The following is a 26,346-nucleotide window of genomic DNA, read 5'->3' as shown; positions in this document are numbered from 1 at the left end:
ACATGTATATTTGTGTGTTATATATCTAGAGTCTAAAATATATAAATATACTTTGCAGTTAGAGTTGAATCAAGGTGTGTAATTTATTTTGTAGTTTCTCAACTAACAAAATACATCTTGAAATCTACTTTAGACAGTGGTGTCTAGTTAATGTGTTAGATTGTTAGTATTAGCAAGAACTTGGGCTTTGTTAAACTTGTAATTGTGTTTAACATTGTCAAATTGCAACAGTTTTTGATCAGAAAATAGAAAGGCGCTTAATATGCAGACTCTAAGGGATACATTTATCATTTCCTATCATACTGAGCTTCAGGGCTATTGTTATCTGGTTTCCAAAAAAGTAGAAAATGCCTTTCTTACAATACAAACATTCTTTATAATGTGAGTGGTAGATTGAAGCTGTACAGATTGGCTCTTTTTAATGAAATAGGCAACATTTCAATGAAACTGAAAGCTTTATTGTTATTTGTTGTATTTTTTTCTCATTACAGATGGACCCAATTCAGAAAGCTGTAATAAATCATACATTCGGAGTTCCTCTTCCTCATCGAAGAAAGCAAATCATATCATGCAACATTTGCCAGTTGAGATTTAATTCTGATGTAAGTTTAGCATTCAATATTTACTATAAAATGTATTATGTGGTTCTAATCTTGCAGAAGAAAGTATTTCTTAAACATTTTTATCCAATAACTGAGCATGTCAAAATTCAAAGATAGGATTTAACTCTGTACATGCTTTAACTTCGGAGTTTTAGTTGTTTACCATAGAAAATCACATATATACAGTTTTATATACTAGCAATTTAATATATACTAGTGATTTAATATATTTTTCAGTGCCTTATGGATGATAGCTGTAGATAATATAGTCTTTGAGGAATAGTTAATTTTAAAAGCAATGCAGTTTCCAATATATTATATATCCAAAATAAGATAGATACCAAATCACATTCAAAAACCAAGATTTCAGCTTTCTGAACTTTCTTTGTCTGCCATTGTGGTCACTAAGATCAGCTCTGCATCCTAAATTTTGTGTTAGAATTGTCTCGTTACTGTCCTAACAGTACTAGTAACTTAATAGGGAATCCTGAAGGCCTCAATTCACTGAGCCCCTAAAAGAATAATGCTTATATGGAGAACATGATACAAAGGAAAAATCTATGGACCTGACCAGTGATATGCAAATTACTGATAAGGTTACTCACATCTTTTATACCTTCTGTAAGAATCAGCACAGACTCTGGATACATCTGGATAATTCTGACTTGTAGACAATAATAAAAAAATTTTATGATGCCACTTCCACCTCTAAACCTGCCTTAGTATGCGTTTACTTGAATGCAAAAAAGAGGTAATATTGATTTGCAAAGAATAGGAAGTGGACACTAGAAGCAGATGAAGGTACTGTGCGCTCAAAGTGGCCTTTCTTCAGGTGCCATCAACTTGTCATAAGTTGAAGGACAGCATGGAGATACCCAAGTGTAGACTCCATAGAATATTAACCTTTCCAGTATTTGATCTCCACAGATAAGTAACTTGGGCCACTCTGGCATGAGCATAGGATACGAGATAGTTAGGTATATATAGGAAAAAACTATGACATGAAGAATGTGGTCTGTCTGCTGTGAGAACATTTCATGCCATATAAAGATTGTTGTAGTTTTATGAACTTAAACCTATGTATGAATGCAATTAAATCATTCCTTCTGTTGGCTTAAAAAAATACTGCTTTCTTTTGATTTTATCCTTAAATTGTATTCACATTTCACCTTGAAACTCATCAGATAGTGATTGTAAAGTCTCCCAAAAATCTACTTAGCCAGGTGTTTACATGTGATGATACTACTTCAGATAATCTTCCTGCCAGTGATTTCACTGTCAGTATTTTCCACTGTATCAGGAGAATTGCTGTAAATTAGGAGTCTGAGAGGGGTTTTAAGATCATTGCATCAAATCTTCTGCTGATGGCACGAATCTTGTCTGGTACATCTAGGCTAGGTTTCAGATGATTATTCCCACTGATGGACCACTCACCACTTCCAGGCAGTGACTCCATTTCCGTTTGCTGAGTATTTCTAATCCTGTAAATTGATGCTACAATGATATTTGGGAACTAGAAATAGTGTCATGTATACTTTAGATAACATACACAGTTACATATATTTATTTCCTTAATAAGAGAGAGTAGCAATTTATTTTGCTAATTAAGTTTCACAGTGACATAGGACTCAGTATGTACTAATTAGTGACTAATGGCTTGTGTTCTCACAACTTTGCTTTGAGGTCTATCTGGCATATAGTAAAAGGACAAAGGTCAAGATACTCTTCATTAATCGCCTTATTGTTTCTTAACAAATATACACACCTAGTGGTTTGAAATAACACAACTATATTACCTGATAGTTATGGAGACATGAAGTCTGAAATGGGTCTAGCTGGGATACAATCAGGCTGTTGGTGGGCTCTGTGTCTTCTGGAGGCTGTAGAGAAGGTTCCAGTTCCTTACTGTTTATAATTTCTGCAGTACTGTGGAAGTGTTTCTTTGCTTGTGAGACCCTCTCATCTCCCAAGATTAAAATGACTCAATTAGTCAATTGAGTCTTTCTCACCACTGATCTGACTATTGATCTTGTGATCACAGTGTACCACCTGGATAATCCAGAATAATTTCTCTTCTTTAAATTCCCCTAATTAGCACTCTTAAGTCTATATTCTCACATAAGCCCCCTTTATCATGTGTCACATGAACTAAATATCATGCCTATTTAATTTGTTAGAGGTTGGGGATATAGCTCAACAGCATAAGCGCTTGCCTGCTAAGTGCAAGGTCCTGAGTTTGATTCCAAGTGCTCCAAAAAATAAAAATAAAAGTAAAATTTGTTAGATAATTACCCAGTCAAGTTTCTTAGTTCTATGCTATATAAATTGAGAATATATGAATCCATGTTGCTTACATTTTTTCTTTATCTTGAGTTTTGGTTGTAAATCTAATATGCAGAGCTATTTTTAAATATTTCTATTAAAATAGAACTATCCAACATTCACATTTTAAATGTCATTTTTTTTTTTTTTTACTTTTTATCGGTACTAGGGATCGAACTCACAACTGCCTGCTTGCAAAGCAGCTGCTTATGCCGCCAAGCTAAATCCCCATCCCCTTAAATGTCATAATATTTTAACTGTTTGGCAAATAGAACATAATCATTGCAGAATTAAAATACAGCAGTAGAAATTCTGCAAGAGTTGAAAACTTCCTTTGTATACTTATTAAGTCCATAAGAGCAACTAATAAGGCTAGAAATAGTATATTTATTTACTTAGTGACCAATCATGTCTATACATAGTAATTCTGCAAAATTCTTACAGATATTGAATAACAAGATTAATTAGATTCATCAACTGATCTATGTATAAGAAAATAATCCCTATGTAAAGAAAAATCAAAATTAAAATACAAATGTATATCATATTAGATTACTTTAATCTCAAGAAAAAGCTTTCTAATTCCAGTACAACCGCCCTTTTGCTCTAAGTAGAAGTAAATCTAACTTTTGTCTCTTTGTTTCCATTTTTCAGCCTAAAATCATTATAGAGAAACAACACTGTTATTCAGTCATATGCTTCATTGATTCCTGTATCACATAGGAGAGTGTATTTGCCTTATGAACATTTTATATTTCAAGGCCTTTTCTCCTTTCAGTAAAAATAATAGCTTGTAGTTCTTTTCATCTCTAGTTCATAAAAATTCAATTTCCACTCCCTCTAAGCTTTTATTTCTAGCCCTTTATATTATAAGCCATGTAGCTTAATATTTTATTCATAGTATCCATAAACAAGTGATTTAATATAATAAAGATGCAGGTTCTGTTTTTTTTTTCTTTCTAAGTGACCAACTTAGAGAATAAAACTTTCTTAACATCATGTTTTAAGACACCTTTTTAAGATTTAAATCAACATTGTTTGTGGGGCTGATATGTAAAGGCAATACTACTTAAATATACAAAAAAATCCACAAATTATAATGGTTGTCGTGTTGGGGTCAAACAGCTGCTCTTTTCTCTTTCTTATTTTTCTTTATTTTCTACATTTCTCTTGCAGGCATGCTTGAGTATTATATGAGAAAAAGGAATCATTATGTCTGCTATCTTTTTGTAGTTTTTAAACCGTGTGTTTCTTTTCTAATTATAAATTCTATTTTTAATGTCTGTTACAAATTTCTAAATATTTCTTCTTCATTTTGGCATTGCCTGTGATCTGAAAACATGCCCATGAGGGCTCACAAATGTTATTCTCCCCACATTTTGATTTCATAATTTTATTTAATATTCCAGGAGAAATGCTACTAAAAATCTGTGCATTTAGCAGGTGCATCAAATTCCAAATCAGAAGGCAGCATGGAGAGAGGCAGAGTGGAAATCATCAATTAGGAATTAGACAACTTCCTGTCTATAGCTGCCTTCTATTCAGGAATGTGGTTTTGGATCTTTCTTTGGACTTCCAGTTTCCACAATCATCTAATTTCAGAGGACTAGCCATACTTTCAGTTATCTAGGAATTAAATAAAATATGACATGTAAGCTATTGCATTCTAAACTGTATAGTAAATTAAATTGAAAGGTCCATTTTTATTTCGTGGAATAAATAATGTCAAGTTTTTTCCCTTGGAATATTAAATTACTTTTTAAAGAAATACCAAGATTTGAAAATACCTTTTCCATTAAAAAATATTTAAAGGCTCCCACTGTGTTTAAAATGTTTTTATTTAGTACATTTACTCTGTTGATATGAGGTATTCATTCCTGATAAATCTTTACCTTTTAAAATGTTATTGAGAAAACTGTATCTATTAAAAACTCAACTTCTTCAAGCCCATTGTTGACATTGCTATGTTCCAAAACATTTTCAGACGCATTCAGACATAAATTAAATTTTTAGCAGTTTAAAATATCTCTTTAATAAGCAAATGTCCTCTGCTAGATTTTAGGATCCATAGAGTTATTTGGGTCTTTGGCCTGACCCTACAGGCCTTCCCACTGGGTGCTTTCTCTTCTTCAACAGCAGTTTTTGTCAAGGCCATTTGGACTGAATGAGAGCAGAGACACATGCAGAGGCTGCTGAGGTTGAGTTGGGCTGTCAGGTCACTTCCAGGCTGAGGGCCTAGCTGGGAAGAGTGTGCTGAGGCATGTAGGCTGTCTGTGTTTGAAGCACATGAGTAGGTTGTCTCTTTTGAAGGACCTGTCCTGCAAGTGTACACTTTGGCACATTTCTTCCCTCAATCATACTAGCTTATATTTCTTAGATGTAACCTACAATTATGTCAGAAAAACTTCAGAAAACAAAACTTAAGCATAAGGACCAAACATAAAATGTTAGAGATTCAGAAAAAAACAAGCCAGCCAAAAGCATCTGGATATATAAGGGAAAACAGACCTCCAAATTTTGGGATATTTGTGATACTCTGACTCAAGCACTGATAATCTAGGTATTTTTTTTCTGGGAATGGAATACATGATAAGAGACTGGGAAAAAATTGTACAGTCTTTATTTGTGTTTTTTCTGTATTATCAAACAAAATAATGAAATGCATGTTTCTGTCAACTTATTTTAGATAATAGGAAATTGGGTTTTAAATGTCTAGAAAGAGAAAATTGATGTTAGATATGACTAGTGGATACCCCTATAATCTCTAATATGCAGAAGGTTAGTTCCATTTCTATTCAGTATTTCAAGCAATTCAGAGAGCTGTTTACATTAGTGCATAGAGATTTGAGAAATTTTTTGTGTTCATTCACGAGTTTTATACGGAGAAATCAAAGGTCATAACAGCGAACTGACTTTTCCATGGTTCTAACCTGTTGAAATTGCAAGGGAGATGATAAATGTACTCTTCAATCCTAGTGTAGCACTTTATTTACTGTATCAAGTTAAAAGATATTTATTATATCAAGATTCTTTTGGGATTTGCATTGACATCACCCAATAGTTTTCAACAAAGACAATTGGCCAGTTATGTTCATTGTGCACATTAATCAAGTGTGGACACTAGCAGAACATTCATTGAGTATTGCAATACAGAATATTTTAAAATTGAGGGTCACTTAAAAAGTATTGCTATTATAGTAAGTATTGAAGAGAAAAGGAAAAAATCTTTGCTGATTGTCTATCATTGGAGGAAAGGGTTTGAGAAGGTCAGGGGATGGGCAGGATGTGATGAAGCAGCAGAATGTAGTCTGAATTAACAGATATGTTCAGGGCAACTTAAAGTATGTTTTTCCTGTGTCTCCAAAAAGATAAGGAATTCTCTGTAAGTCTTAGATACCACTCAATAAATGCTGATGAATAAATGAATAATGTGTTGAAATCTAGAAAATGTTAAGCATTTAAAAATTTTTAACAATGTGACCAGAAAATGAAGGAAGAAGCAAAAATTTCTAAATTGATCTGTTTCAGCTCTCACAGAAACATTACAAATGACTGGTACATTGTGATAAAATCAACTTTGTTTCATTTTCCTTTGTGCTGAACTGCTTTGCAGGTAACTGTGCGGATCTTAAACGGCTGGATCCCTGAAACCTAAACATAAAAATTCATGTCTTAAGATGAGAACTAATACATGGAATCAGACCTAAGCATCTCTGAAAATTGATTCTTATGATTCTGAAAGGTTGCTTTGTAGCAATCTGTGAATTTTAAACATTTTTAAGACTTTTAAGAAATCACTAGCGAAAAATTCCATTTTAACTTGATTATAATTACTTTCAGAGTAATTTCACAACCTCATCACTGTGAGTCTGATGCCTTTATTATCTGTGTGATGAAATCCTTGATGTAGTCCAGCTGCCAAGAAATTACTTACTATACACATCTAATAACATTTCTGCCAATTATTTTGTATTTATTTTACAACTGACATAGTGATAAGAGTCAGAGACCATTATAGGAACAGAGGAGAAACTCCTGAGCCCTCAACCTATTACTCGTGAAAAGCATGATCTGTTAAAAAGGAAAGAAGTCTTCTCTTACCTTCCAGTTAAATATTTCGCCTTATAAATTCATACTTTCGTATTTTAATTCTCACTCTTAAGCCCAGGACCCATTGCTAGCCAGTGACACATCATACTGATTTCACAAAGCATTACTAGGCAGTAATAAAACATGTAGAACTAAATCACCAATAATTGAAAGTCTCAAAATGTGCTCTTTTCTTTCCATTAATTATAATAACTATTTATCAGAACTTGTACCCTATGTTTCATTATTAAATATTTCAACGTAAACCACCAGTTTCACCATAGCCCTGGAAACCAGGGCAGTAGAGGACATGGATACTGGGTAGAGGAGCAAATTTGAGAAAAAAGCGCAACTTATACTAGTGTCTCTTCTTAATCACTTTAATTTTGTTGTAGTTTGTATCAGTCCCTTCCTAACAGAAGCTATTTGCTATTGTCTCATTCTGCTGAGTCCATTTCTCTGGATTAGCTGGATAATTGTGACAAAGCAATTTTACCTTTTGTAAATATCCACCTGACCAGAGGTCTCTTTATGAATTTAACCTACCTCTTTGTTTTACCTTATTCATAGTTAACATTTCTTTTGCAGATTGGTTTAGATAATGATTTTGCTTGATCCTGAACTTACAGGGAATAAAATTTAACCAACTGTACTCTAAATTACCCATTACATTACACTTCCAGAATATTTTATATGGTCATAGAATAAATACAAAAGATTCAAGCATTTCTGCAGTTCTGTGATCTCTGCACAATCTAAGTACTGTTTTAGAAAACTTACTTGCACCCCAAATTCTGCCCCAGATCTTTGTTTTCAAGCCTCCCCAAACACATTTCAAATGCAAAATGCTGCCTCTGGGATCTGCTGTCTCACTCCAAAATTGTGTTTTGATATAAATTGAATCTGATAGTGGTAGAGGTCACAGTCATTTGGGGAACTCATTCTTTGTGCTGAAGGAGCTGAGGGCAATTGGAAGCATGGTATGCTATGAAGGTTTAATTTCTAGGTCTTTTTGTGACTTTCAGGAATACTTGAGAAGCAGAGAAATCTGTCCATAATTATGTATGTAACATTGAACATATGTGGTTCTTATTTATTGGGCATAAATAAGCTTTTTAAATTCCTTATGTAGGAAATCTCTAATGATTAAAATGTGATACATTTATTCGTATCTGGCTTATCAGCATATCAAGATTATCTGTCTAACTGTTAACCTTCTCTTAAGCTTCCTTTATAAATAAAGTTTCAGAAGGCAGCCTTGGAACAGGTTTTATCCATTTCCCAAGTAGAGTTTACTTATTTTCTCTGCATCAGTGAACTTGTCATGATAATCAACTTTTTTGTCCCAACCATCAATCACTCTTGATTACAGCTGGGTAGAAGTTCTGTTCTGTTGATCAGCTCATCAGTGCACATAATATTACACCCGGAGGCCAGCACAAATCATCCCTGGATGGGAAAAGCATTTCCCTCAAGGCTTTTGTTGATGCTTTTATCATTTACATTTGGGTCTCACAGAGTCATCAGGTCTATCTTTACTCTATCTTGTCTTTCCTATAAAATATCCTGCAAAAAATAACTGTCATACTTTGCTCAATTGTTAGTTCTATATTGTTATTATTTGCTTTTGACTTAAAAGAGTAGATTATAATTATGTTATTCTTAGCATCATATGAACTTTTCCAATCATTAATGCAGATAATGTAGGAATTACAATTCTTCGAATCATGATGCAATGAATATTCAGTACTGCTGTGTAAAGCTTAGCGTGTGTTTTAATAGAATCCTTGCAAGTCTCATTTTGTTGATTTTTATAATGATTTACTAAGCAGAGTTTTCATTTTAATGGTTTGACTTGGGTAAAAGAATGTTTATATTTACTTTTTATCTTATGTTAAGCAACATTAACTAGCTGTCTTTGTGGTTTTAAAAGATATGTTGAAAGTAAATGTTTTGTGATCAATTGCTGAAACGCAGCATTAATCTTGTACTGTGTCTGTAATATGTGCTATGTATGTAGTAAAAGTATTTATTACTGAAAATGGTAGCATTTTCAGTAGCACTTAGGGGAGGTTGCTGGAACAGAGATAAAGCATTAAGATATCAAAAATTTGATTTTTTAAGGCATTAAAGCATGATTAAAATTTTTCAATATGTCCTCTGTACATTTTACAAACATAACTTTTTTTTTCTTTCTTGGGCTTCATGATACTTTTATCACTTTATAAGATCCCAAACAGCTATTTAGAGAATCATAAAAGCAATTTTAATATTTCTGAATATAAACTATAAAGAAAAGAATAACATATGAAACCATAGAGTTATAGTTAAATTAAAGGTTATAAAAAAACTGAAATGTTTCGTAAGGTTGCACTTCTTATGAGAGTGATATATTCCTATTTCTAGTGAAATAAATAGCTCAACAAAGAGAGCTCTTTTTCATTCAGTACTAGCTTTTAGATATCACTGGCTCATATTTTAATCTATAAAACAAAACTAGGGCAAAAGCCATCAATTGATGAGAAAGTGACATTTAGAGAAATGTATAAACCACACAACACTGGCTGGAATTTTACTGCTTACAAAACCTGGAAGCTCATACAGGCTCACTGATATCCCTGTGTTATGAATACTCCCAGAATCAGAGATGATCAGTGCTTTGTCACTGTGCAGGTTTAAACATAAATTTGAACGCTTTGTTGTACCCATTTCTGTTGTTCTTCTCACCTATTTGTTAAAATAGTTCTCTCTTCCCAGTCCAAAGAGGCAAGTTAGATGATTTGCCATTCAAATCAGCCCACAGTCTGATTTCTACACTTTTAAGCAGGACTTTTAAACACTGGCTGAGTGTATGACCTAATTTTGAACTTTGAAAATTATCTTAAAATAAGTGGATGTTAGTATATTTATAAAACACTCAACTCAGCTGAAAGTTTTATTACAGCTTGTTGTATACAGTTTGATGGGAAATATCTTTATCTTAAATAAATTATTTAGAAAATAGAGATTCTCCCTTTCTTAAACTTTCCCCCAGAGCTATTTACTTCACATTGTAATTCCATTAGCACTTTACATGTTGGCGGAAATTTTGCTGCAGATTTTGGAAACGACATACTTATAGTGATATCCAGTTACTAGAATTCTAACCATGTCATCTTCTCTCTAACTTGAAACAAGTTGTCAGTCTTTCAATTGAAAATGCTAAGGATTAAAACCTCAAAGAAAACACAAACTCTACCAAAGGCTGTTTCATGTACAAAACCTTTTCAAGTTTGAAACAAACTCTTGGGCACTAGAGAATGTTAAAAGAATCAAAGATATCTCACACAACCTACCATTTCTCCGGAAGATATATGTTCTTTAAGAAAAGATCCTCAATTATGGCTTGCAGAATAAATCCTTCAATGTCTGAAAACTGGGGAAAAATATTACGTTATTGACATGATTCTAAATAACTACCACATTGTATCTCCAGCTGAAATTTGTCCCTAAATTCAGACTTATTTTTCTCCTCACACAATATCTTTATTTTATTAACTAAGAGATACTCAACTTAAATGTTCAAAACTGTATTCTCTGTCTTTCTTCTCCAAAACGTCTTTCACACATGGCTTCCTCTGATCATGACAACTCCATATTTCTGGTTACTCTGTCTAAAAAAGACCTGAGTCATCTTTAATCCTATCTCATTTACTACCCCCAGTCTTACATGAATCATACTGCGTGTAACCTCAGAACAGACCCAGGATCTGACCTTACCATCCTCATGTCCAAGCCGCCATCCTCTGTCATCTGTGTTGTTATAAGCATCTTCTTAATTATTCTCTCTGCTTCTAATTCTTTCACTCACCATTTGAAAAATGTGATTCAATATTTAGTTTATGTCCAATGAGACGAAAGTTCTTGGAATGCCCACATAGCCCCCAGCAGTGTGACTTCTGCATGCCTTTCTGAGCTCATCTTCCTGATTCACTCCACTCCTGCCTCACTGGCCCCCTAAAATATCTGCGACTGAGTAAGACAAGTTAGTGATACCAATTGAAAACTTCCACAGATTACAGAAAAATAGGTAATCTAGGCCAATAATATTTTAATACGATATTAAAAAGTTAAGACTGTCAAAATAGGACCCAAAGACTAATCACTTATTTTTAAAATAAAGTCTTGTTGGAACCGACTGAGGGAGGCAAATCTTGTTTTTATTAAAAATGTTCCATTAACTAATAGAATTGGTAGTACAATCATTTTAGCCATCATATATGTAAACAAATTGATATATTTTCCTTTTCCCTTCTTCCTTGTCCCCTTTTCCCTAGCCCAGTTATTCTGTCCCTTTGAGCAGTTTCTTACCATTTCACAATATCTATTGTAGGTATTTCAGATTCTTATACTAGGGAAGACAATATTGTATTTAGACAGTGAGTCTGATTTGTTTCATTTATGAATATGGTCTCAAGTCACATCCATTTACTTATAAAGCCTTGAGTTGGAAGCTAGGCGTGATGGTGCACACCTGCACTCCCAGCACTCAGGAGCCTGAGCCAGGTGGATTGCTGCAAGTTTGAGACCAGCCTGGACTAAAAATGAGCTCAAGGCCAGCAAGAACTGCATAGTGAGACCCTGACTCAAAAAGACAAAGACAAACCAACAAAATAAAAACCAAACCAAACTAAAAGCCTTGAATTGATCTTTATAGCTGAGTAGTACTCCATTTTATAAAAATACCACATCTTTTTCATCCATTCCTCAGTTGCTAGGCACTTGGGTTGTTTCCAATATTTGATTAGTACAAATTTAAAAAAAAAAAAATAGAAAGGGATGCTAGCCTTTTCCTGTGAATCAGCACCATTCACAGACTGCAGGGGGAGAAACAAAAATCAACAAGAAGTGAGCCCTCCCTGCAAGTTGACGCCGTGCATGAGTTGCTGGAATGAGAACCAGATGCCAAGCCCTTCTGGCGCATTGGCTGGGAGACAAGAAGAACCACCCCACTCTGTAAGTGACCTGCTGATCTGGAGAAACAGGCAATGGCTATTTGGGTGAAATATAATTTAATGCTTGTAGTGTTTAGTGTTTCACTGACTTTGCTGGCCTAAAGCCAGGAGTCTGATTATTGATTCAAACATAACAATATGCATAGCAATGTGCAGTGTCGCATCTATGGGGGATCACCTTCTGAAGATGATAGCATTGTTAATTCCCTATCTTTGTTTTGAAGTCCGGTATCATTTTCATTGTTTTGTTGTGTTGAATTTTATTCTGTCCTGTCTTGTTTGATTTTATTATATCCGATGATATGCGCAGCTATTTCAAAGATAAGAAGAATCAGTATGGTAGCCATTTTGGATTTACTATTAACTTGTTTTGAAGTACTTTATGGTGTACATTGTTTTGTTTTTATTGATTCTCTCCTGCTCCACTTTGATTTTTACTGTGTCTGAAGGTATGGAAAGCTATCTTAAAGACAAAAAGAGGCATTATGATAACCCTTGTTGATTTCCCATTATCTTGTTGTGAAGTCCTGTGTCACTTACATGGTTTTGCTTTGACTGGCTTTATTCTATTTTCTGTTTACTTTGTTTTATTCTCTTTAAAATAAAAACAAAAAACACTCTAATGAACTCCAATAAATAAACAAACCTTTGATGTTTGTTCATCATAGGGTCTGTTTTTCATTGATTTTAATATTTAAAATATTTTATTGAGTATTGTTCACCTTGATTAATGAGTATGATGCTTTAGCTTAATTGTTAACAACTTGTTTAGGAGCCATGCAGGAGGAATGAGTAAAGAACACCTCTAAGTGTATTGGGTGGGTTACAGAGACACTGTGTGTCATCCCTGGGCTCCTTCCCAGGCCACTGTTCCCGACACTGTGCTTTCTGGCTGTCAGGAACTAACCAGCTTTGTTCTTCCATGTCCTTCTGTTACAATGTTAGTGCTTTAGAGCAAGCCTACTTTTGAGTGAAATCTCTCCCCCTTTAAACTGTGTCAGGTGTTCTATCCTGCAACCAGAAATCTGACCAATACACTGAATTTTTAGTATTTCTTATTGTACTGCCTTGTATTCCTATTGTACTGCACTTAAGTGCTTCAGTTCTTACTCCCAGGTCCTGGCCATGCCTGTACATACCCTGAATGGTATAGGTTCACTTCTCCCTGTAGGTCATTGCACTGAAGCCTCTCTTGTCTGTCTGGCACACTCATTTCGCAGTGTTAGGTGCCACACTCTCTTAATGCTTACTGTGACTGTTGTATTAAGATTTAAAATCCCATCCACTCAACTCTTCCTACTTCATGATTTTCCCCTAAGCACTAGTTATCCTTCCAGTATACTATATAGTTTAGTTATTTGCTATAATTTTTTCTACTTCATTTAGATTGTAAGTTGTGTCAGAGCAAAGATGTTTGATTCATTGTTTTATTCAAATATTAGAGTGCTGCTTGGTATATAGTGTTTATAAATAACTATTGAATGTATAACTAATGATAAAATGAATAAAGTGCTTATCATGGTGCTTGCTAGTCATGTACACCCAATTTTTCCTCACCCAAGCTATATGATAGTTTAATACTTGACCTGGTTACTTCTCTCTCTTGTTGCTAAAGCAAAATACCCAAAGGAAGGAAAGGTTTACTGACCTCACAGTTTGTAAAGGTTTCAGTCCATGATCAGTGGGTTTCAAAAAGCACAATGGCATGCCAGAGGGGCAACAGTTTGTGGTAGCAGAAGACAGCAAAGCAACAAAAACAAAAAGAGAGAGAGCAAACCTCTTTTCCTCCCCTATATTGTATGTGGACTACCGTCCTTGCGTGGGTATAGCACTCACACCATACCTGTACCCTCCTCTTGCACAGACTCAGGATGTTTACAAAGTACCCTGGCCTTCTTCTGAATCAGGCTGGAAACAATGTAATTCTATTGATGAGGTGAGGATATGAAAACAAGGGGTGTAGGTTTAACAAGCCATCTTTGAAAAGCCCGCCATGCCCACTCCCTTGCAGCATGAGGCTTTGGGGCAACATTCAGACATAAACTGTAAGAATACTCTCCATGTTGATCTCCTCTTCTTTCTTATACAAATCATAGTAATCCACATCCCATTACCATGAAATAGAGATTTCTTTGGAAAGATGGGAGAAGCCACTTTTGTTCCAGTCTATTCTTAGTAAATAAATATCTTCATCTCCTTCCAATGAACTTATTCCATTTCTTAACATTATAGCATATTGGGTGTCCAATAATAGCAGATGGATTTACAGAAAATCGAGAATTTTAGGGGCATCTCAGCATCAAGAATGTTGTTAAGTATGAGTTCCCCTTACAGTGAATAACACAATGACAAAATTTGCAAGTGTCAGCAAGGGTAATAGAAAGTCAGGGAAACACATTATTTCTGGAAAGAATGTCACTGTTCATGCATCAAGATTATTTTGAAGACCAAGGTCATTAGCAGTTTCTAATCTTGACAAACATGTTATAGTATTTATTAACAATAGTAGACCAGGGCAGAGCTTCCTGTTATGATGTGAGGGGTGCAAGATGATCTCTTGTCTCAACTGATATCTCAGTCTTTCTGCCACATGCTCACCTACGTTAGTGTATAGGAAAACTTTATGTGATTGATGTTGAGACGGGGTCAGAGAAGTACAGGACTTAGGAATAAGCCCATTTAATGGAACATATATTTTCCTTGGTACAGATTGGTTTTTGTGGAAGTGTGAGATGTGTGACAGTGACTTGTGTTACCTCATGGGTCAAGACAGTTTTAGAATAATGTTCAAAATTAAAATATTTACACTATTGGTTTTCCTCCAGTGTATGAACAAACAAGCAAAAATGTCTTCAAACTGAAGACATTTTTTACTCTATTGTTAAAAAGAACAATTTTCTCTTATTCTTAATAATTCTTTGAATTGACCTGACATTCTGCACTAACACTTCTCCATGCCTAACAAAATAGGGACAGAGACATTTTTCTATTGCCCTGACTCTGGCCATTATCATAAAGTAAGATCTACATTCATGTTGTTCAAATCTCAGGGTTCTTCATGAAACAAATTCCTAATAATGAAAACTAAGCATTTTTAAAAATCTCATTCAACTACAGAGAAGAGGATCAAAGATATTTAATGATTCAATGAATTCTTAATGTATTAGGCATTATAGAAGATCACTGTCATTGTAATTTTGGTTCAGTATCTCTTAAAACCCCATGGTGACCAACCTGTTTGATATAAGGAGGCTGTTATACTTTGTGTCTGGGGGGCCCCCCCAAGTCATATGCCATTATGGAGATGGCTGAATCTAGCATTTGTGAATGGTTTGTTGCTTAGTGCTGGGATTAGCAGTGTAAGTACTGCCTCTACCCAGGGCTGGGTTACTGGCATATAGTATACAGGAGGGAATAAGGTGTGCCAAGCCCTTTTTTGTCCTTTGCTCTTGTTACTTGCTGCCACAAGTGGCTGCCTTTTAGCCATGCCACCCCACTTTAGAGCCAGCTGGGTATGGACTGAAACCTCCATAAAAAATGAACTAAGTGAACTGTTCCTTCCTTCATATTGGGTGTTGAGTATTTTGTTCCAGCCATGAAAGAAAAATAACCCAAGACAAAATTTGGTACCAGGAGTGGGACTGTTGCTGTGACTGTACCTGACCTTTTGGTTCAAAAGCCTTTGGCAATGGCTTGTGGGAAGAATGTGGAAAAGTTTGAAGATGTTGCCTGAAAGAGTGGCATTGGAATGATTTAGGCTATTTATTCTGCATGGGAGATTCTGGTCAGAACTCAGAAGACCAGAAGCCTGATAGAAAGCCTTCCAGTAAAGGCCAGGCTTGGGAGGTTTCTGCTGGGAAGAAGGACTACATTTGTGATTGGACTCCAGGTGGTGTATGGCCTGACAGAAAGTTTGTCTGCATTTTGCTGGAGACTAAGATTAAGAACAACCAACTGATTAATCTGGCAGAAGAAATTTCAAGGCAGTTAAATGTTGAGACTTTGGCATGGCTATTGTTGGGAACTTTTAGCAAGATTTATGTTGCAAATCAAGATCAAAGAGCCCAGCAGGATGATTTAAAATTTGGCAAGTTTGGTAAACTGTAAACATAGAGCTGAGATTTCAATTGCTGAGAAGGAACAGTAAAATAAAGAATATGACCAGCAGGCATCACAGAAAGAGGCAGTGGGTCTCTACACTTTGCAGTCTGAAAACTTCAAAAGTGAAAGGCTTTGCTTGGAGGAGAAAGCGCCAAATGCCATGCACCAGAATGGTGGCACAGGCTACACAAGTTTCCAAAATGGTGGCAACCCTACCAGGTTCCACAATGGTAGTGATATAGAAAATCTGTTCCTTATGATCTGGTTCATAGTGCTCAGCGATTCAGGCACCTGATTCTTACAGCCAAGAGAGAGGAAAGCTTGGGTACCCCTCCAGCTTGTAGCAGTCTTTGGCAGCATCCATGTGGCACTGATTTTAGGTGCATGGAGAATGCACCTAAATGCACTTGTTCCAAAGTTAAAAAGGCTTACACCTCAATTTCAGAGGGTCTGGGAAGCTAGGCAATGTGCCCCTGAGAGGGCAGTATGTGAAGCTGTGTCAAGCCAAAGGTGCAATAGAGAATGAAGGAGTTCGGAAAAGCCAGGAGCATGGATCATCTAAGTAAAGCTTTAAGAATTGAGCATAATGGGCCTAAGAGAGAAGTTATTTGAGCTACAATCACCAAAAGTGTCATAGGGACAGAGCCACAGCCTTTTGGAGCTCAAAACCAGATCGCTTCAGATGCTGAGCATGGAACTCGAGAACTTAATGTTTGCACTGCATTTTGGACTTGTTTTGATTCCAATCTTTTGCATCCCTCTATTTTCCCTTTTAAATGATAATGTTTATCTTGTACCATTGTAAGTTAGAAATATTTAACTTTGTTTTCATTTGTACAGGAGGGTACAGCTAAGAGTTCACTTTGGATCTCAGAGGAGACTTGGGACTTGGACTTCTCAGCAATGCTGAAACTGTTAGGACTTTGGTGACTCTTAGACATGGACAGATGTTTTTGCATAAAGGATATACATGAGTCTTTGGAGTGCCAAGGATGGAATGTCATGGTTTGTGTCTGAGTGGCCCCTATGCCTCCTGTAGTCATGGAGGTGGCTGAATGTAGCATTTGTGATTAGTTTGTTGTCTGAAGTTGGATTGGTGGTGTGAGTGCTACACCCAGCTAGGGGTGGATAACTGCCATTCAGTATAGGGGAGGGATCGAGGTGTGCTTTGTCCTTTTTTGCCTTCTTGATCTTGTTACTTCTTGATCTTGTTAACCGTGAATGGCTGCCCCTTAGCCATCCACTCTAACTTGGTACCAATTTAACATGGACTGAAAACTCCACAAACAGTGAGCTAAATAAACCTTTTCTTCCTTCATTCTGGTGTTGGATATTTTGTCCCAGCAATGAGAGAAAAATAGTGAAGACAGAGGTGGTTGATTTGTTTGGTGATTGGGCTAGTGGGAACACATGATATTGATAGGGATATTAGAACCTCTACCTTGTTTTGTCTTGCTGCTTTTTGCTTCTGGTATGAGGTAAATAGACCTCCTGTATCACATGTTCCTACCATGAGGTATTATGCTGCCATGGGATCAGAGCAATGAGATGAGTAAAATAAACTGTTTCTCTTAAAATTTGATTATCTTATTTATTCTTCCAAAGTTATGGAGACTTTAATTAAAAATTTACCCCCATAATAATGTGATTCTTTATGGGTAAGATTAGTGATAACTGTTGATGTGGATACATCTATGCTATCACTAAGAATTCTAAGCAAATTATTATGTAGTCATTGACATGTGCATCAGAGGATTGAGGAGTAGATTGAGAAGATATCATCTGAAACAGTCTGTAAATCTGTCTGCAATCACAATTTTTCTTCTGTATAAAGGAACATTGAGACAGATTTAAAAACTTGGACTTCTTTTCCATGTGTCTCCAATTCCTCTCTGTAAGGCAGTCACTTGAAGTAAAACAAACACAAACAGCAGGGAAACTTTTTCCCCCCACCTAATACTAGAGGGCATCAGGAGTGTTTTTAAACTGTTGCTTTGAAAGCCATCCATCACTGCAACAGTTTTCTCATAGATTAAGGACCAGATTTGCATTCTAAATGATTTCTTCCAACAGCTGCTGAAAGATAACTTGGCTGTAAGTTAAGAGTTTGCATTTGATCATCTGCCAATGTAGATCATAAAATTCAACTTGGCAGCAGAATTTAGGAGCAGAGGTCTTCTCAGCCCAGCTGTGCTTATTTGAGTTAGCAGTATGTGTAAAAGGACTACTGCAGCTCCTTAATTCTCTGGTCAGCATGGAGGTAGTTAGTATGCTACTGATGCCATTGAGCTTAGTTCCAGGTGTGCTTTGTACGTGTTGATTTGGTTCTGTTTTGTTTCTGTGCAGAGTTGAATCACCATTGGTTGGGCACTTTGGTGAGGATATTGTATTATGCTATAGAAGATATCTTACAGTATTAATGGAACAGTCTGTTCAAATATTTTGGTGATGGCTAGATAAATGACTCGACCAATGTTTTAGTTTTGTGTGTAGTTCATAATCCAAGTTCAGATGAGAAGGGAGTCATTTTCAGGTTATTGCTCTACTTTGTGAAATTAAAAAATTAGGGGAATAAATTTAGACCTATTAAATTCTTTTAAAATACTTCTATGGGTCTCAGATTCAAACTTCTAAAATAAAGAAGACAATACTATCACATAAGATGGCTCTGAAGATTAAGAGGGCTGTTGTAAGCAAAGTAACATTCATAGTAGGCATTCAGTGTTAATTTTCTTTCTTCTTTTTTTTTGGTATTAACATTGAAAATAGGAAAATTACCATATTTAGTATCTTTCTAAAATACTAAGGTAGGTGACTATAACAAACATTTACTAGGTATTCAATATTTTTTTCCTCAGTAATACAATTGACTGTTATTTGGATTCTGTCAATGTGTTCTATGTTTTTAGCTAATTTGTCTTTCCAGGAGAGCTTTAAACATTCATATTGTTAGTCTTAATTATAGATAGATGATATAAATTAATTGTGGGAGAAATTCATGTCTTAGTAACTGTCAAGTTGATTCTGGGTTTTTTGTTTCTTCCTCCCTAAATTTAAGCCAGAAGATTTTACACGATAAATGTGGATTTGATCTAACATTTTTAAAAAAATGTCATTCAGTGAATTGCTGTTCAGGTATCAGACAGTTGGCATTTTGAGTGATACATAGTGGATCATTATGTGGATGCACAGCTACAGCTATAAATAAATATATATGGTACTTCCAGATTTGCCAAAGGTTTATTGCCATAGAATTAGTGGAAGATGTCTGGCATTCAAATGCTGAGTGCACTCCAAGCTCCTCAAAGAGAATTGACCTTTATTTTCAAGTTATACAATTAACATGGGCCAAACAAACAAACAAACAAAAAAACCCAAAAAAACAAAAATATACATTTTTCAACTGTTGGGCAATTGCTTAGTATTTGTGGCTATTGTGGAAAAGTTTCTTGTGTCAGCAGTTCATGCGACAGGCTAATGATGAAGTGTCTTCCTCCACTAATATTAAATGGTGAAGTGCTTATTTCTCAGTCCACTGGGAAGATTTAGAGCTGCAGCTTGCAGGATGAGGGCCACCTGCTCTTTCACTCAGTGACGGTTAAGTAGTACATCAGTAATTTCAGGGTCCTGTGATGGCTTGTGGCCTTGTTTGTCAGTGTAGCTTTATGCATAACTCATCAATTTATGACAGTGATTATATCCATCTTCATGGATTCCAGACTCAGACTTTGAATCACAAAATTGTTAACCCTCAGATACCTGGAACTGCCTAGGGTATTTGCATGAACCCTTCAAAAGCAGAGGCAAATGATATTTTGGAACCTGAATTTTTCAGATTCTTTTCCTCTGTAAAATTCTTTGGTTTGCTACCTTAATTGTGATTCTTAAAGGCAACAGTACCTGGAATGGTATCTGACCATAAGTGCTGAATAAATTCAACATACAGTGAAACAAACTGAGTGCTCCTAAGTAGGAATGTGAAAAAGATGAATCTGAAAGTTGCTAGGTGTTTTTTTTATAATTTTGATTCATCATAGTATCTAATAGATAACCGACGTGTGTAAAGTAAAGCTTTGTTTAATGTTGTTTGCATTTACTTAAGGCATGCAATGTAAATATTTCATTTTTAATTTTTTATCAGGCATTAGGAACCCATATTGGAGCTACCGCCACAAAGCAAAAAAGCCAAAATATCTCATTTTAAAGGTTGTCCTAAAATCTAATTATCAGAAATCTTTAGTTAAAGAGAATGGTGAATAGACCTACAAGTTTTTGCAACTTTTATTCAGTACTCTGTATTACATTGTCTATATTTGTCTTTTCATGAACTGCCTCCCCCACCACTGATAACATTTACAATGTACATATGGGAAATATTAGGGGACTCTTGCATCAACTTAAGGGTTTATTATATGACAATACAGAAGTCTGAAGTCTAGGGATAATTTTCTGGCTCATAGTATCACAAAGGACCCAAATATTTCCCATCTTTCTGCTCTGTCACTGAAATGCTAAACCTGCCCTCATGGCAAAAATAAATTTGCAATAGTGCTAGTCTTCTCAGGCAGACAAAACACATTAGGAGAGGGAAGTACATTTTGCTCATGACTTTCTATTTTCTGTTTGAAATACACTTCTAAAAAGTTTTAGGCTGGCACCTAATAATTTATAATGTAACGTGTGATGCTTCAATTCATATTTACCTTGTTTAATGGTCACGGTAATTGACAGAGCCATCACATTTAACATTTACAATTCTCTGTGGTAAACACAGTCAGAATTCTCTTTTCTAGTTATTTGAAACAAAACTGTTATTGTTGATCATATTGACCTTGCTCTATGCTAAAACATCCAAACATATTCCCCAATTTAAGTGTAACATCTTGCTCATATTTCTACCCCATACTCTCCACAGCTTCTCGCATCCACTGTTCTTCTCATGAGAAGCATGTGTGGATTCCAGTATGATGAGATCTTGTAGTGTATATCTCTCTAGACCTCACTTACTTTACTTAACATAGTATCTTCCAGGTCCATCCATGATATTGCAATGAGAATATCTCAAGTTTTCTTATGGTTGAAGATCACTCCATTGCGCATATGTATAGACCATATTTTCTTTGTCCATTCATCACTTGACAAACCCGTAGGTTGATTTCATATCTTGGCTATTGTGATAGTACTGTTGTATACATAGGACTGCTACTGTTTCTTCAACATACAGATTTAGTTTCCAACATACTGATTTAATTTAAAATCACATTGCACTATCAACTCATTAGAATGGCTATGATAAAATAGATACAAAATTTTAAAATGCTGCAATTAAATGGAAACTCATGCATGTTTTTGTTGGAATACAAATCAATACAGTCATTATTAAAAACAGTCTGGAGGGTCCTCATGAAGTTGAAAATAGAACATCTGTATGACTCAGTAATCCCACACTACTGGGTAAATATACAAAGGACACAGACTAGGGTAGTTTGAGGTGTGTAGTAATATAGAATGGAGGGTATAAATATTTATTTCCTGTCTCCAAATTTGTATAGCCTCCCCCACTATAAATATCCATCACTAATGAAACACAATTCTTATATTAGCACATTTTATGTGCCAAAGTCAGTAGCTTACATTAGTTTTAACTCTTTCTGCTCTACTTTCTAAAAATAAATTTGGACAAATTTATAATGATACTTCCACCATTTCAGTAACATTCAGAATAGTTTCACAGCCCTAAAAAAAAAAAAATCTCTGTGATGTACTTATTCATTCCTTCCCATTTAACCCTTGGCCACCTCTGATCTCTTTACCATCTCCATAATTTTTCCTTTTTCAAAAAGTCAAGTAGAGAGAATCAAGAGCCCTAGAATGCCTTTTTTCTCTTCCAATATGCATTTGTATTTCTTCCATGTCTTTTTGTGGCTTGTGGATCATTTGTTTTTCACAAACGTATTCCAGTGGTTTTCATCTGCTTGTTTTCCATCTGCGTTATCTTTTTTGGTGGAATCTGTGGCTCATTTTTATTCAGGTTATTTTTGGAACGTTGAATTATAGCAATTCTTTGTATATTCTTGATAGTAATAATTCATCAACTATATTTTTTGTAAAATTTCCCCAAGACATAGCTTGTATTTTTATTCTCTTAAAAGTATGTCTTATAAGCCACATTTAAAAAAAATTTTCAATGAAGTCCAGTTTATCAGTCCTTTCTTTCATCCATCATTCCTTTGCTATTTGAACTCTAATCAGCAAACCTAAAGAGATCAAAGATATCAAAGAACCTAAAGATATCAAAACCTAAAGATATCAAAGTATTTTTCTCCTGTATTATCTTTTAGAGCATTTTACATTTAGTTATGTGACTTATCTATCATATGCCCCCAGGTGTGTAGTTTCTCAATCTACATTCATTTTTTAGAACATGCATGTGAAATGTTTCTAGATCAACTGGTTGAAACAACTATGGTTTTCCTCCACTACCTTTTGTCAAAGGTCAGTTGACTGTATTTTGCAAGTATACTCGTATCTCATTTTTTTTCATTAATCTCTTTGTCTGTTCTCTCAGAATAACAAACTTAGTGATTATTATACCTGTACAGGAAGTCTTGGAGTTGGATGGTGTCATTATTTCAACTTTGTTCTGTTCCTTCATTATAGTGTTGGCTATTCTGAAACTTTTACTTCTCCATATAAACTTTGGAATAGTTTCATTAATACCTACAGAAAACTTTAATTGTAGTGCCATTGAATATATAGATTAACTTGAGAAGAACTTGTGTCTTGACATTGTTGCATATTCCTATCCATGAACACTGAATATTTTTGTTCATTTGGTTCTTGCTGAGTCTTTCACTGGAATTGTATAGTTTTCTTCATGTAGATGTTATGCATGCCTATTTAGGTTATTATCTAAATATTTTATTTTGGAGGAACAATTATAAATGGCATTATATTTGGAAATTCAAATTCTGTTCTCTACTGCTGATATACCAGAAATAAATTAACTTCTGTGCATTAACTTTATATTCAACTTATTAGTTCTGGGAAGGTTTTATTTTCTATTCTTTTGAATTTGCCATTTAGAAAATTATGTTGTTCATGAATAAAGACAACTTTATTTCTTCTTTCTCAATTCGTATACTTTTTGTTATCTTATCTTATTATATATTTATGATAGGCCAGAAGTGGTCAAGTGCTGGTAATTTAATCTGACTCAAATTATATATACAAACCAAATTGTGCCTTCAAATGCTTGTTAGTTTTTGCAATGACAGTCCAGTATGAGAGAAATGTACTTTATCTCTTTTGTATGTTTGTTTTTGTGTACCAGAGATCAAACTCAGGGCCTTATATATGTGGGGCAATGATTGAGCCATAGTCCCAACCCTCGTCTTTTTAAAAAATGGTGATCTAGAAATCCCCTTATGTATTGTAACTTCTTTGGAGATTGCTCCATGTGTCGTAATAATAGATCATCACAAGTAGTAACAGCTGTAGACACCTTATTTCGTGAGCTTACAGTTTGTAGATTCATTACTCCCTTCGGTACTTATGATACCAAGATCCCTGCAGGTAGGAATTGGTTCTGGCTTTTGATTTGTTTTTACAACTGCACCAGTACTAATATCTAACATGGTGTTGAGTAAAAGCTGTGAATCTTAATATTTGGTATAAAAAGGAACAGACAAAAAGCATGGATTTCTTCTTATCCTTTGCCAGTAGGCAACGTTATAATCTCCACATGTCAGAGGTGGTGGAGCTAGAATTGGAGCAGAGGTCTTCTAACCACATAACCCATGCATTTTATTGAGTATATCACCTCCTATTTTCCATTTTAATTTTGCAAACGAAAAAACTGGGGTTTGGAGAATAAATAATTTACTTAAGGTAACACAGTCCATGAGCAATAAGTCAAAATTTAAACTCGGGATCATTAAATGTAAACTTAGTTTAATTTTGTTAAGCCTGAAATAACACAGTGACTAGTGGGCATCTTTTAGACTCAGGTTATAATTGCCTGCAATCTGTTATATATAAAGATCTATACCTTCCTTACATTTGTGCACCTATTCAAGGTAGTGTTTCTTATCTTCTTCATTTGAAAATAGAAAATAAATCCAAATGAATATTTACCATGGGACTTAAGATCCAGAGATAAAATTCATGTAAAAATGAAAACACAAAACAAAACAAAACAACAACAACAAAAAACAATGTTCTGTGTGCGTCTCCTGAAAGTATTTGTTTAAAAATTTAGAGTGAATCTTATAAAAAGTTTCTAAATTTATTAGGAAAACCAATGGGCAGGAATAGTGAAAAAACGTAGAAAAATTATAGACTTGAAGGATTACTGAAATTAAAGTAGCATTTTTGACATGTATTATATTAACATCTTAGGGAGTTTTCATCAATCATTGGGTGGTTTCCTTAGGAAGTAGCAGGGTCTTTTGATTTATTCTGAAAATTTGTTCAAGTAATTTTTCTTCTTTACCTTGACTTAAGACTGTTTATATAGGTTTAGAGCACAATATTAGGTAAATAGATCTGTTACTTTAATGTAACTTGAACTGATGTACAAATTAGTCAAAAGATGTCTAATGATCTCTGGTAAACTCTGTGTCTTAGTTATTTTTTCTCAATACTGAGGTAAAATACCCTATACCCAGAGTTAAGGTTTATTATAGCACAACTTTGTCGAAGTTTCAGTTCATAGTTTGCCTGGCTCCAAGGCAGGGTGCCTTAGCAGAGGGCATCACAGAGAAGAAACAGTTCATGGCAGGCCTTTGACCATATGAGGCTTTGGAGGGTCATTGGATACAAGACATAACACTGCATATTTACAGTTTGTTCTTGTAATTATACAAAATACAGTATTTTACATTATGTTCTTGTAATATACAAAATATAATATTCACACTGCATTGTTCTATCTCATGTAAGTGATTCACAAATCCAGATTTTTATGTTTGTTTGTGAGAGATACAGAGATTTTTCCCAACTGGTCTGGAATTACTGGTCATGTCAGCTTTCCAAGTACCAAGACAAAAGCACAGCACCATGCCAGACTCATGTTGTTATTCTAACATATTTAATGTGTTCCAGGCAATATTTGTATGCTTCTCTGCATCAAGTAGGCAAGAAGGGAAAGAGCTAGGAAGAAATCCTTGAAAATGTTTAGTGAATCAGTATTGGACATATTGCAGATTCCTCCTGGTGAAACTCAATTATATAGCCACTTAACTGTAAGAGACTTTTAGTATGACTGTTTACCAAGGAAGAAGAGGAAATGAATTTTTTCTGTACCCTCATGATACTGTGCTCCAGAAATTTCTAGTATAAAAGAAGAAACTGGAATATATACTCTTTCACAAAAGCATTTAGTTTTTAATCTTCTGTTTCTTTTTTGGATCTCTTTATTTTGCTAAACATCTGTACTGATGTTAGAAATATATGAAAAAATTCATGTACTTAGAGAGAGACCTACTTTCACATCTCCCCATGTGTCTTACACCTTCTGGGCCTCAGGTAAGTTATGTTAACATTGGGGACCCTCAGTTTCTTTATCTTAGTAAATTAATAAAATCTAATTTTGATGAAAACTATGATTTTTTATAAAGTTATTTCAAAAGCTCATACAATGAATAGATTAGTTGGCAAATATTTAAAAGCTAACGATAGCATTATTTAAGACACTCTTAAGTTCTTTGGTCTTCAACCATAAATTCTGGAGAAAGAATTTGTATCAGTTTGTGTACACTAAACATAGCTGTAATAAACCTACTATGAAATGCAGAGGCTTAGAGAAGATGAAAATTCATGCAATGAGCAGTCTCCTTGTCAGGCAGTTCTGCTCCCAATGGTTTTGATGGTTCAGCGAGTCTTGGCCATTACAGACATTTGAAGTATTCAAGACCAGAGGACACTTGTCTATCATGAAAACCCTAAAATTAGTGCTAGAGTATTTCCTTTTCCTCTCTTTTTTTACAACAACAATTACACATTTTGGATTTTACTACTCCTACATTTCTTATTACTTTTTACACTAGAGATACAATGTGATATTTATAGATACAAATCTTATTTATTTCACTAATGAGGATAGCCTCAAGTTGTCTCCATTTGCCTACGTAGGCCTCAAGATCATCCTTTTTATAGCTGAATAATATTCCATTGTGATTTATTGTTTTAAAGTAACATAAACTTTGAATTCAACATATAGATTTTGAATGCCTTTT

General features: G+C 34.8%; 1 protein-coding gene across 7 annotated transcripts in view; it reads left to right on the top strand.

Annotated features, from left to right (window-relative positions):
* Positions 1-26,346, top strand: part of Znf385d (zinc finger protein 385D) — a 980,325-nt gene that overhangs the window by 852,327 nt on the left and 101,652 nt on the right. For all 7 annotated transcript variants that reach the window (XM_063257002.1, XM_063257004.1, XM_013144077.3 and 4 more), the window contains one exon: positions 492-602. In XM_063257002.1, coding sequence (XP_063113072.1) covers positions 492-602 — 111 coding nt within the window. The remainder of the gene's footprint in view (positions 1-491; positions 603-26,346) is intronic.

This window comes from Cavia porcellus, unplaced genomic scaffold (genome assembly GCF_034190915.1).
Source record: "Cavia porcellus strain 051 isolate PalLab524CR breed Dunkin Hartley unplaced genomic scaffold, mCavPor4.1 scaffold_10, whole genome shotgun sequence".
Lineage (NCBI taxonomy): Eukaryota > Metazoa > Chordata > Mammalia > Rodentia > Caviidae > Cavia > Cavia porcellus.
The sequence above is the reverse complement of the archived record's forward strand: the minus strand, read 5'-3'. Positions and strand labels throughout refer to the sequence as shown.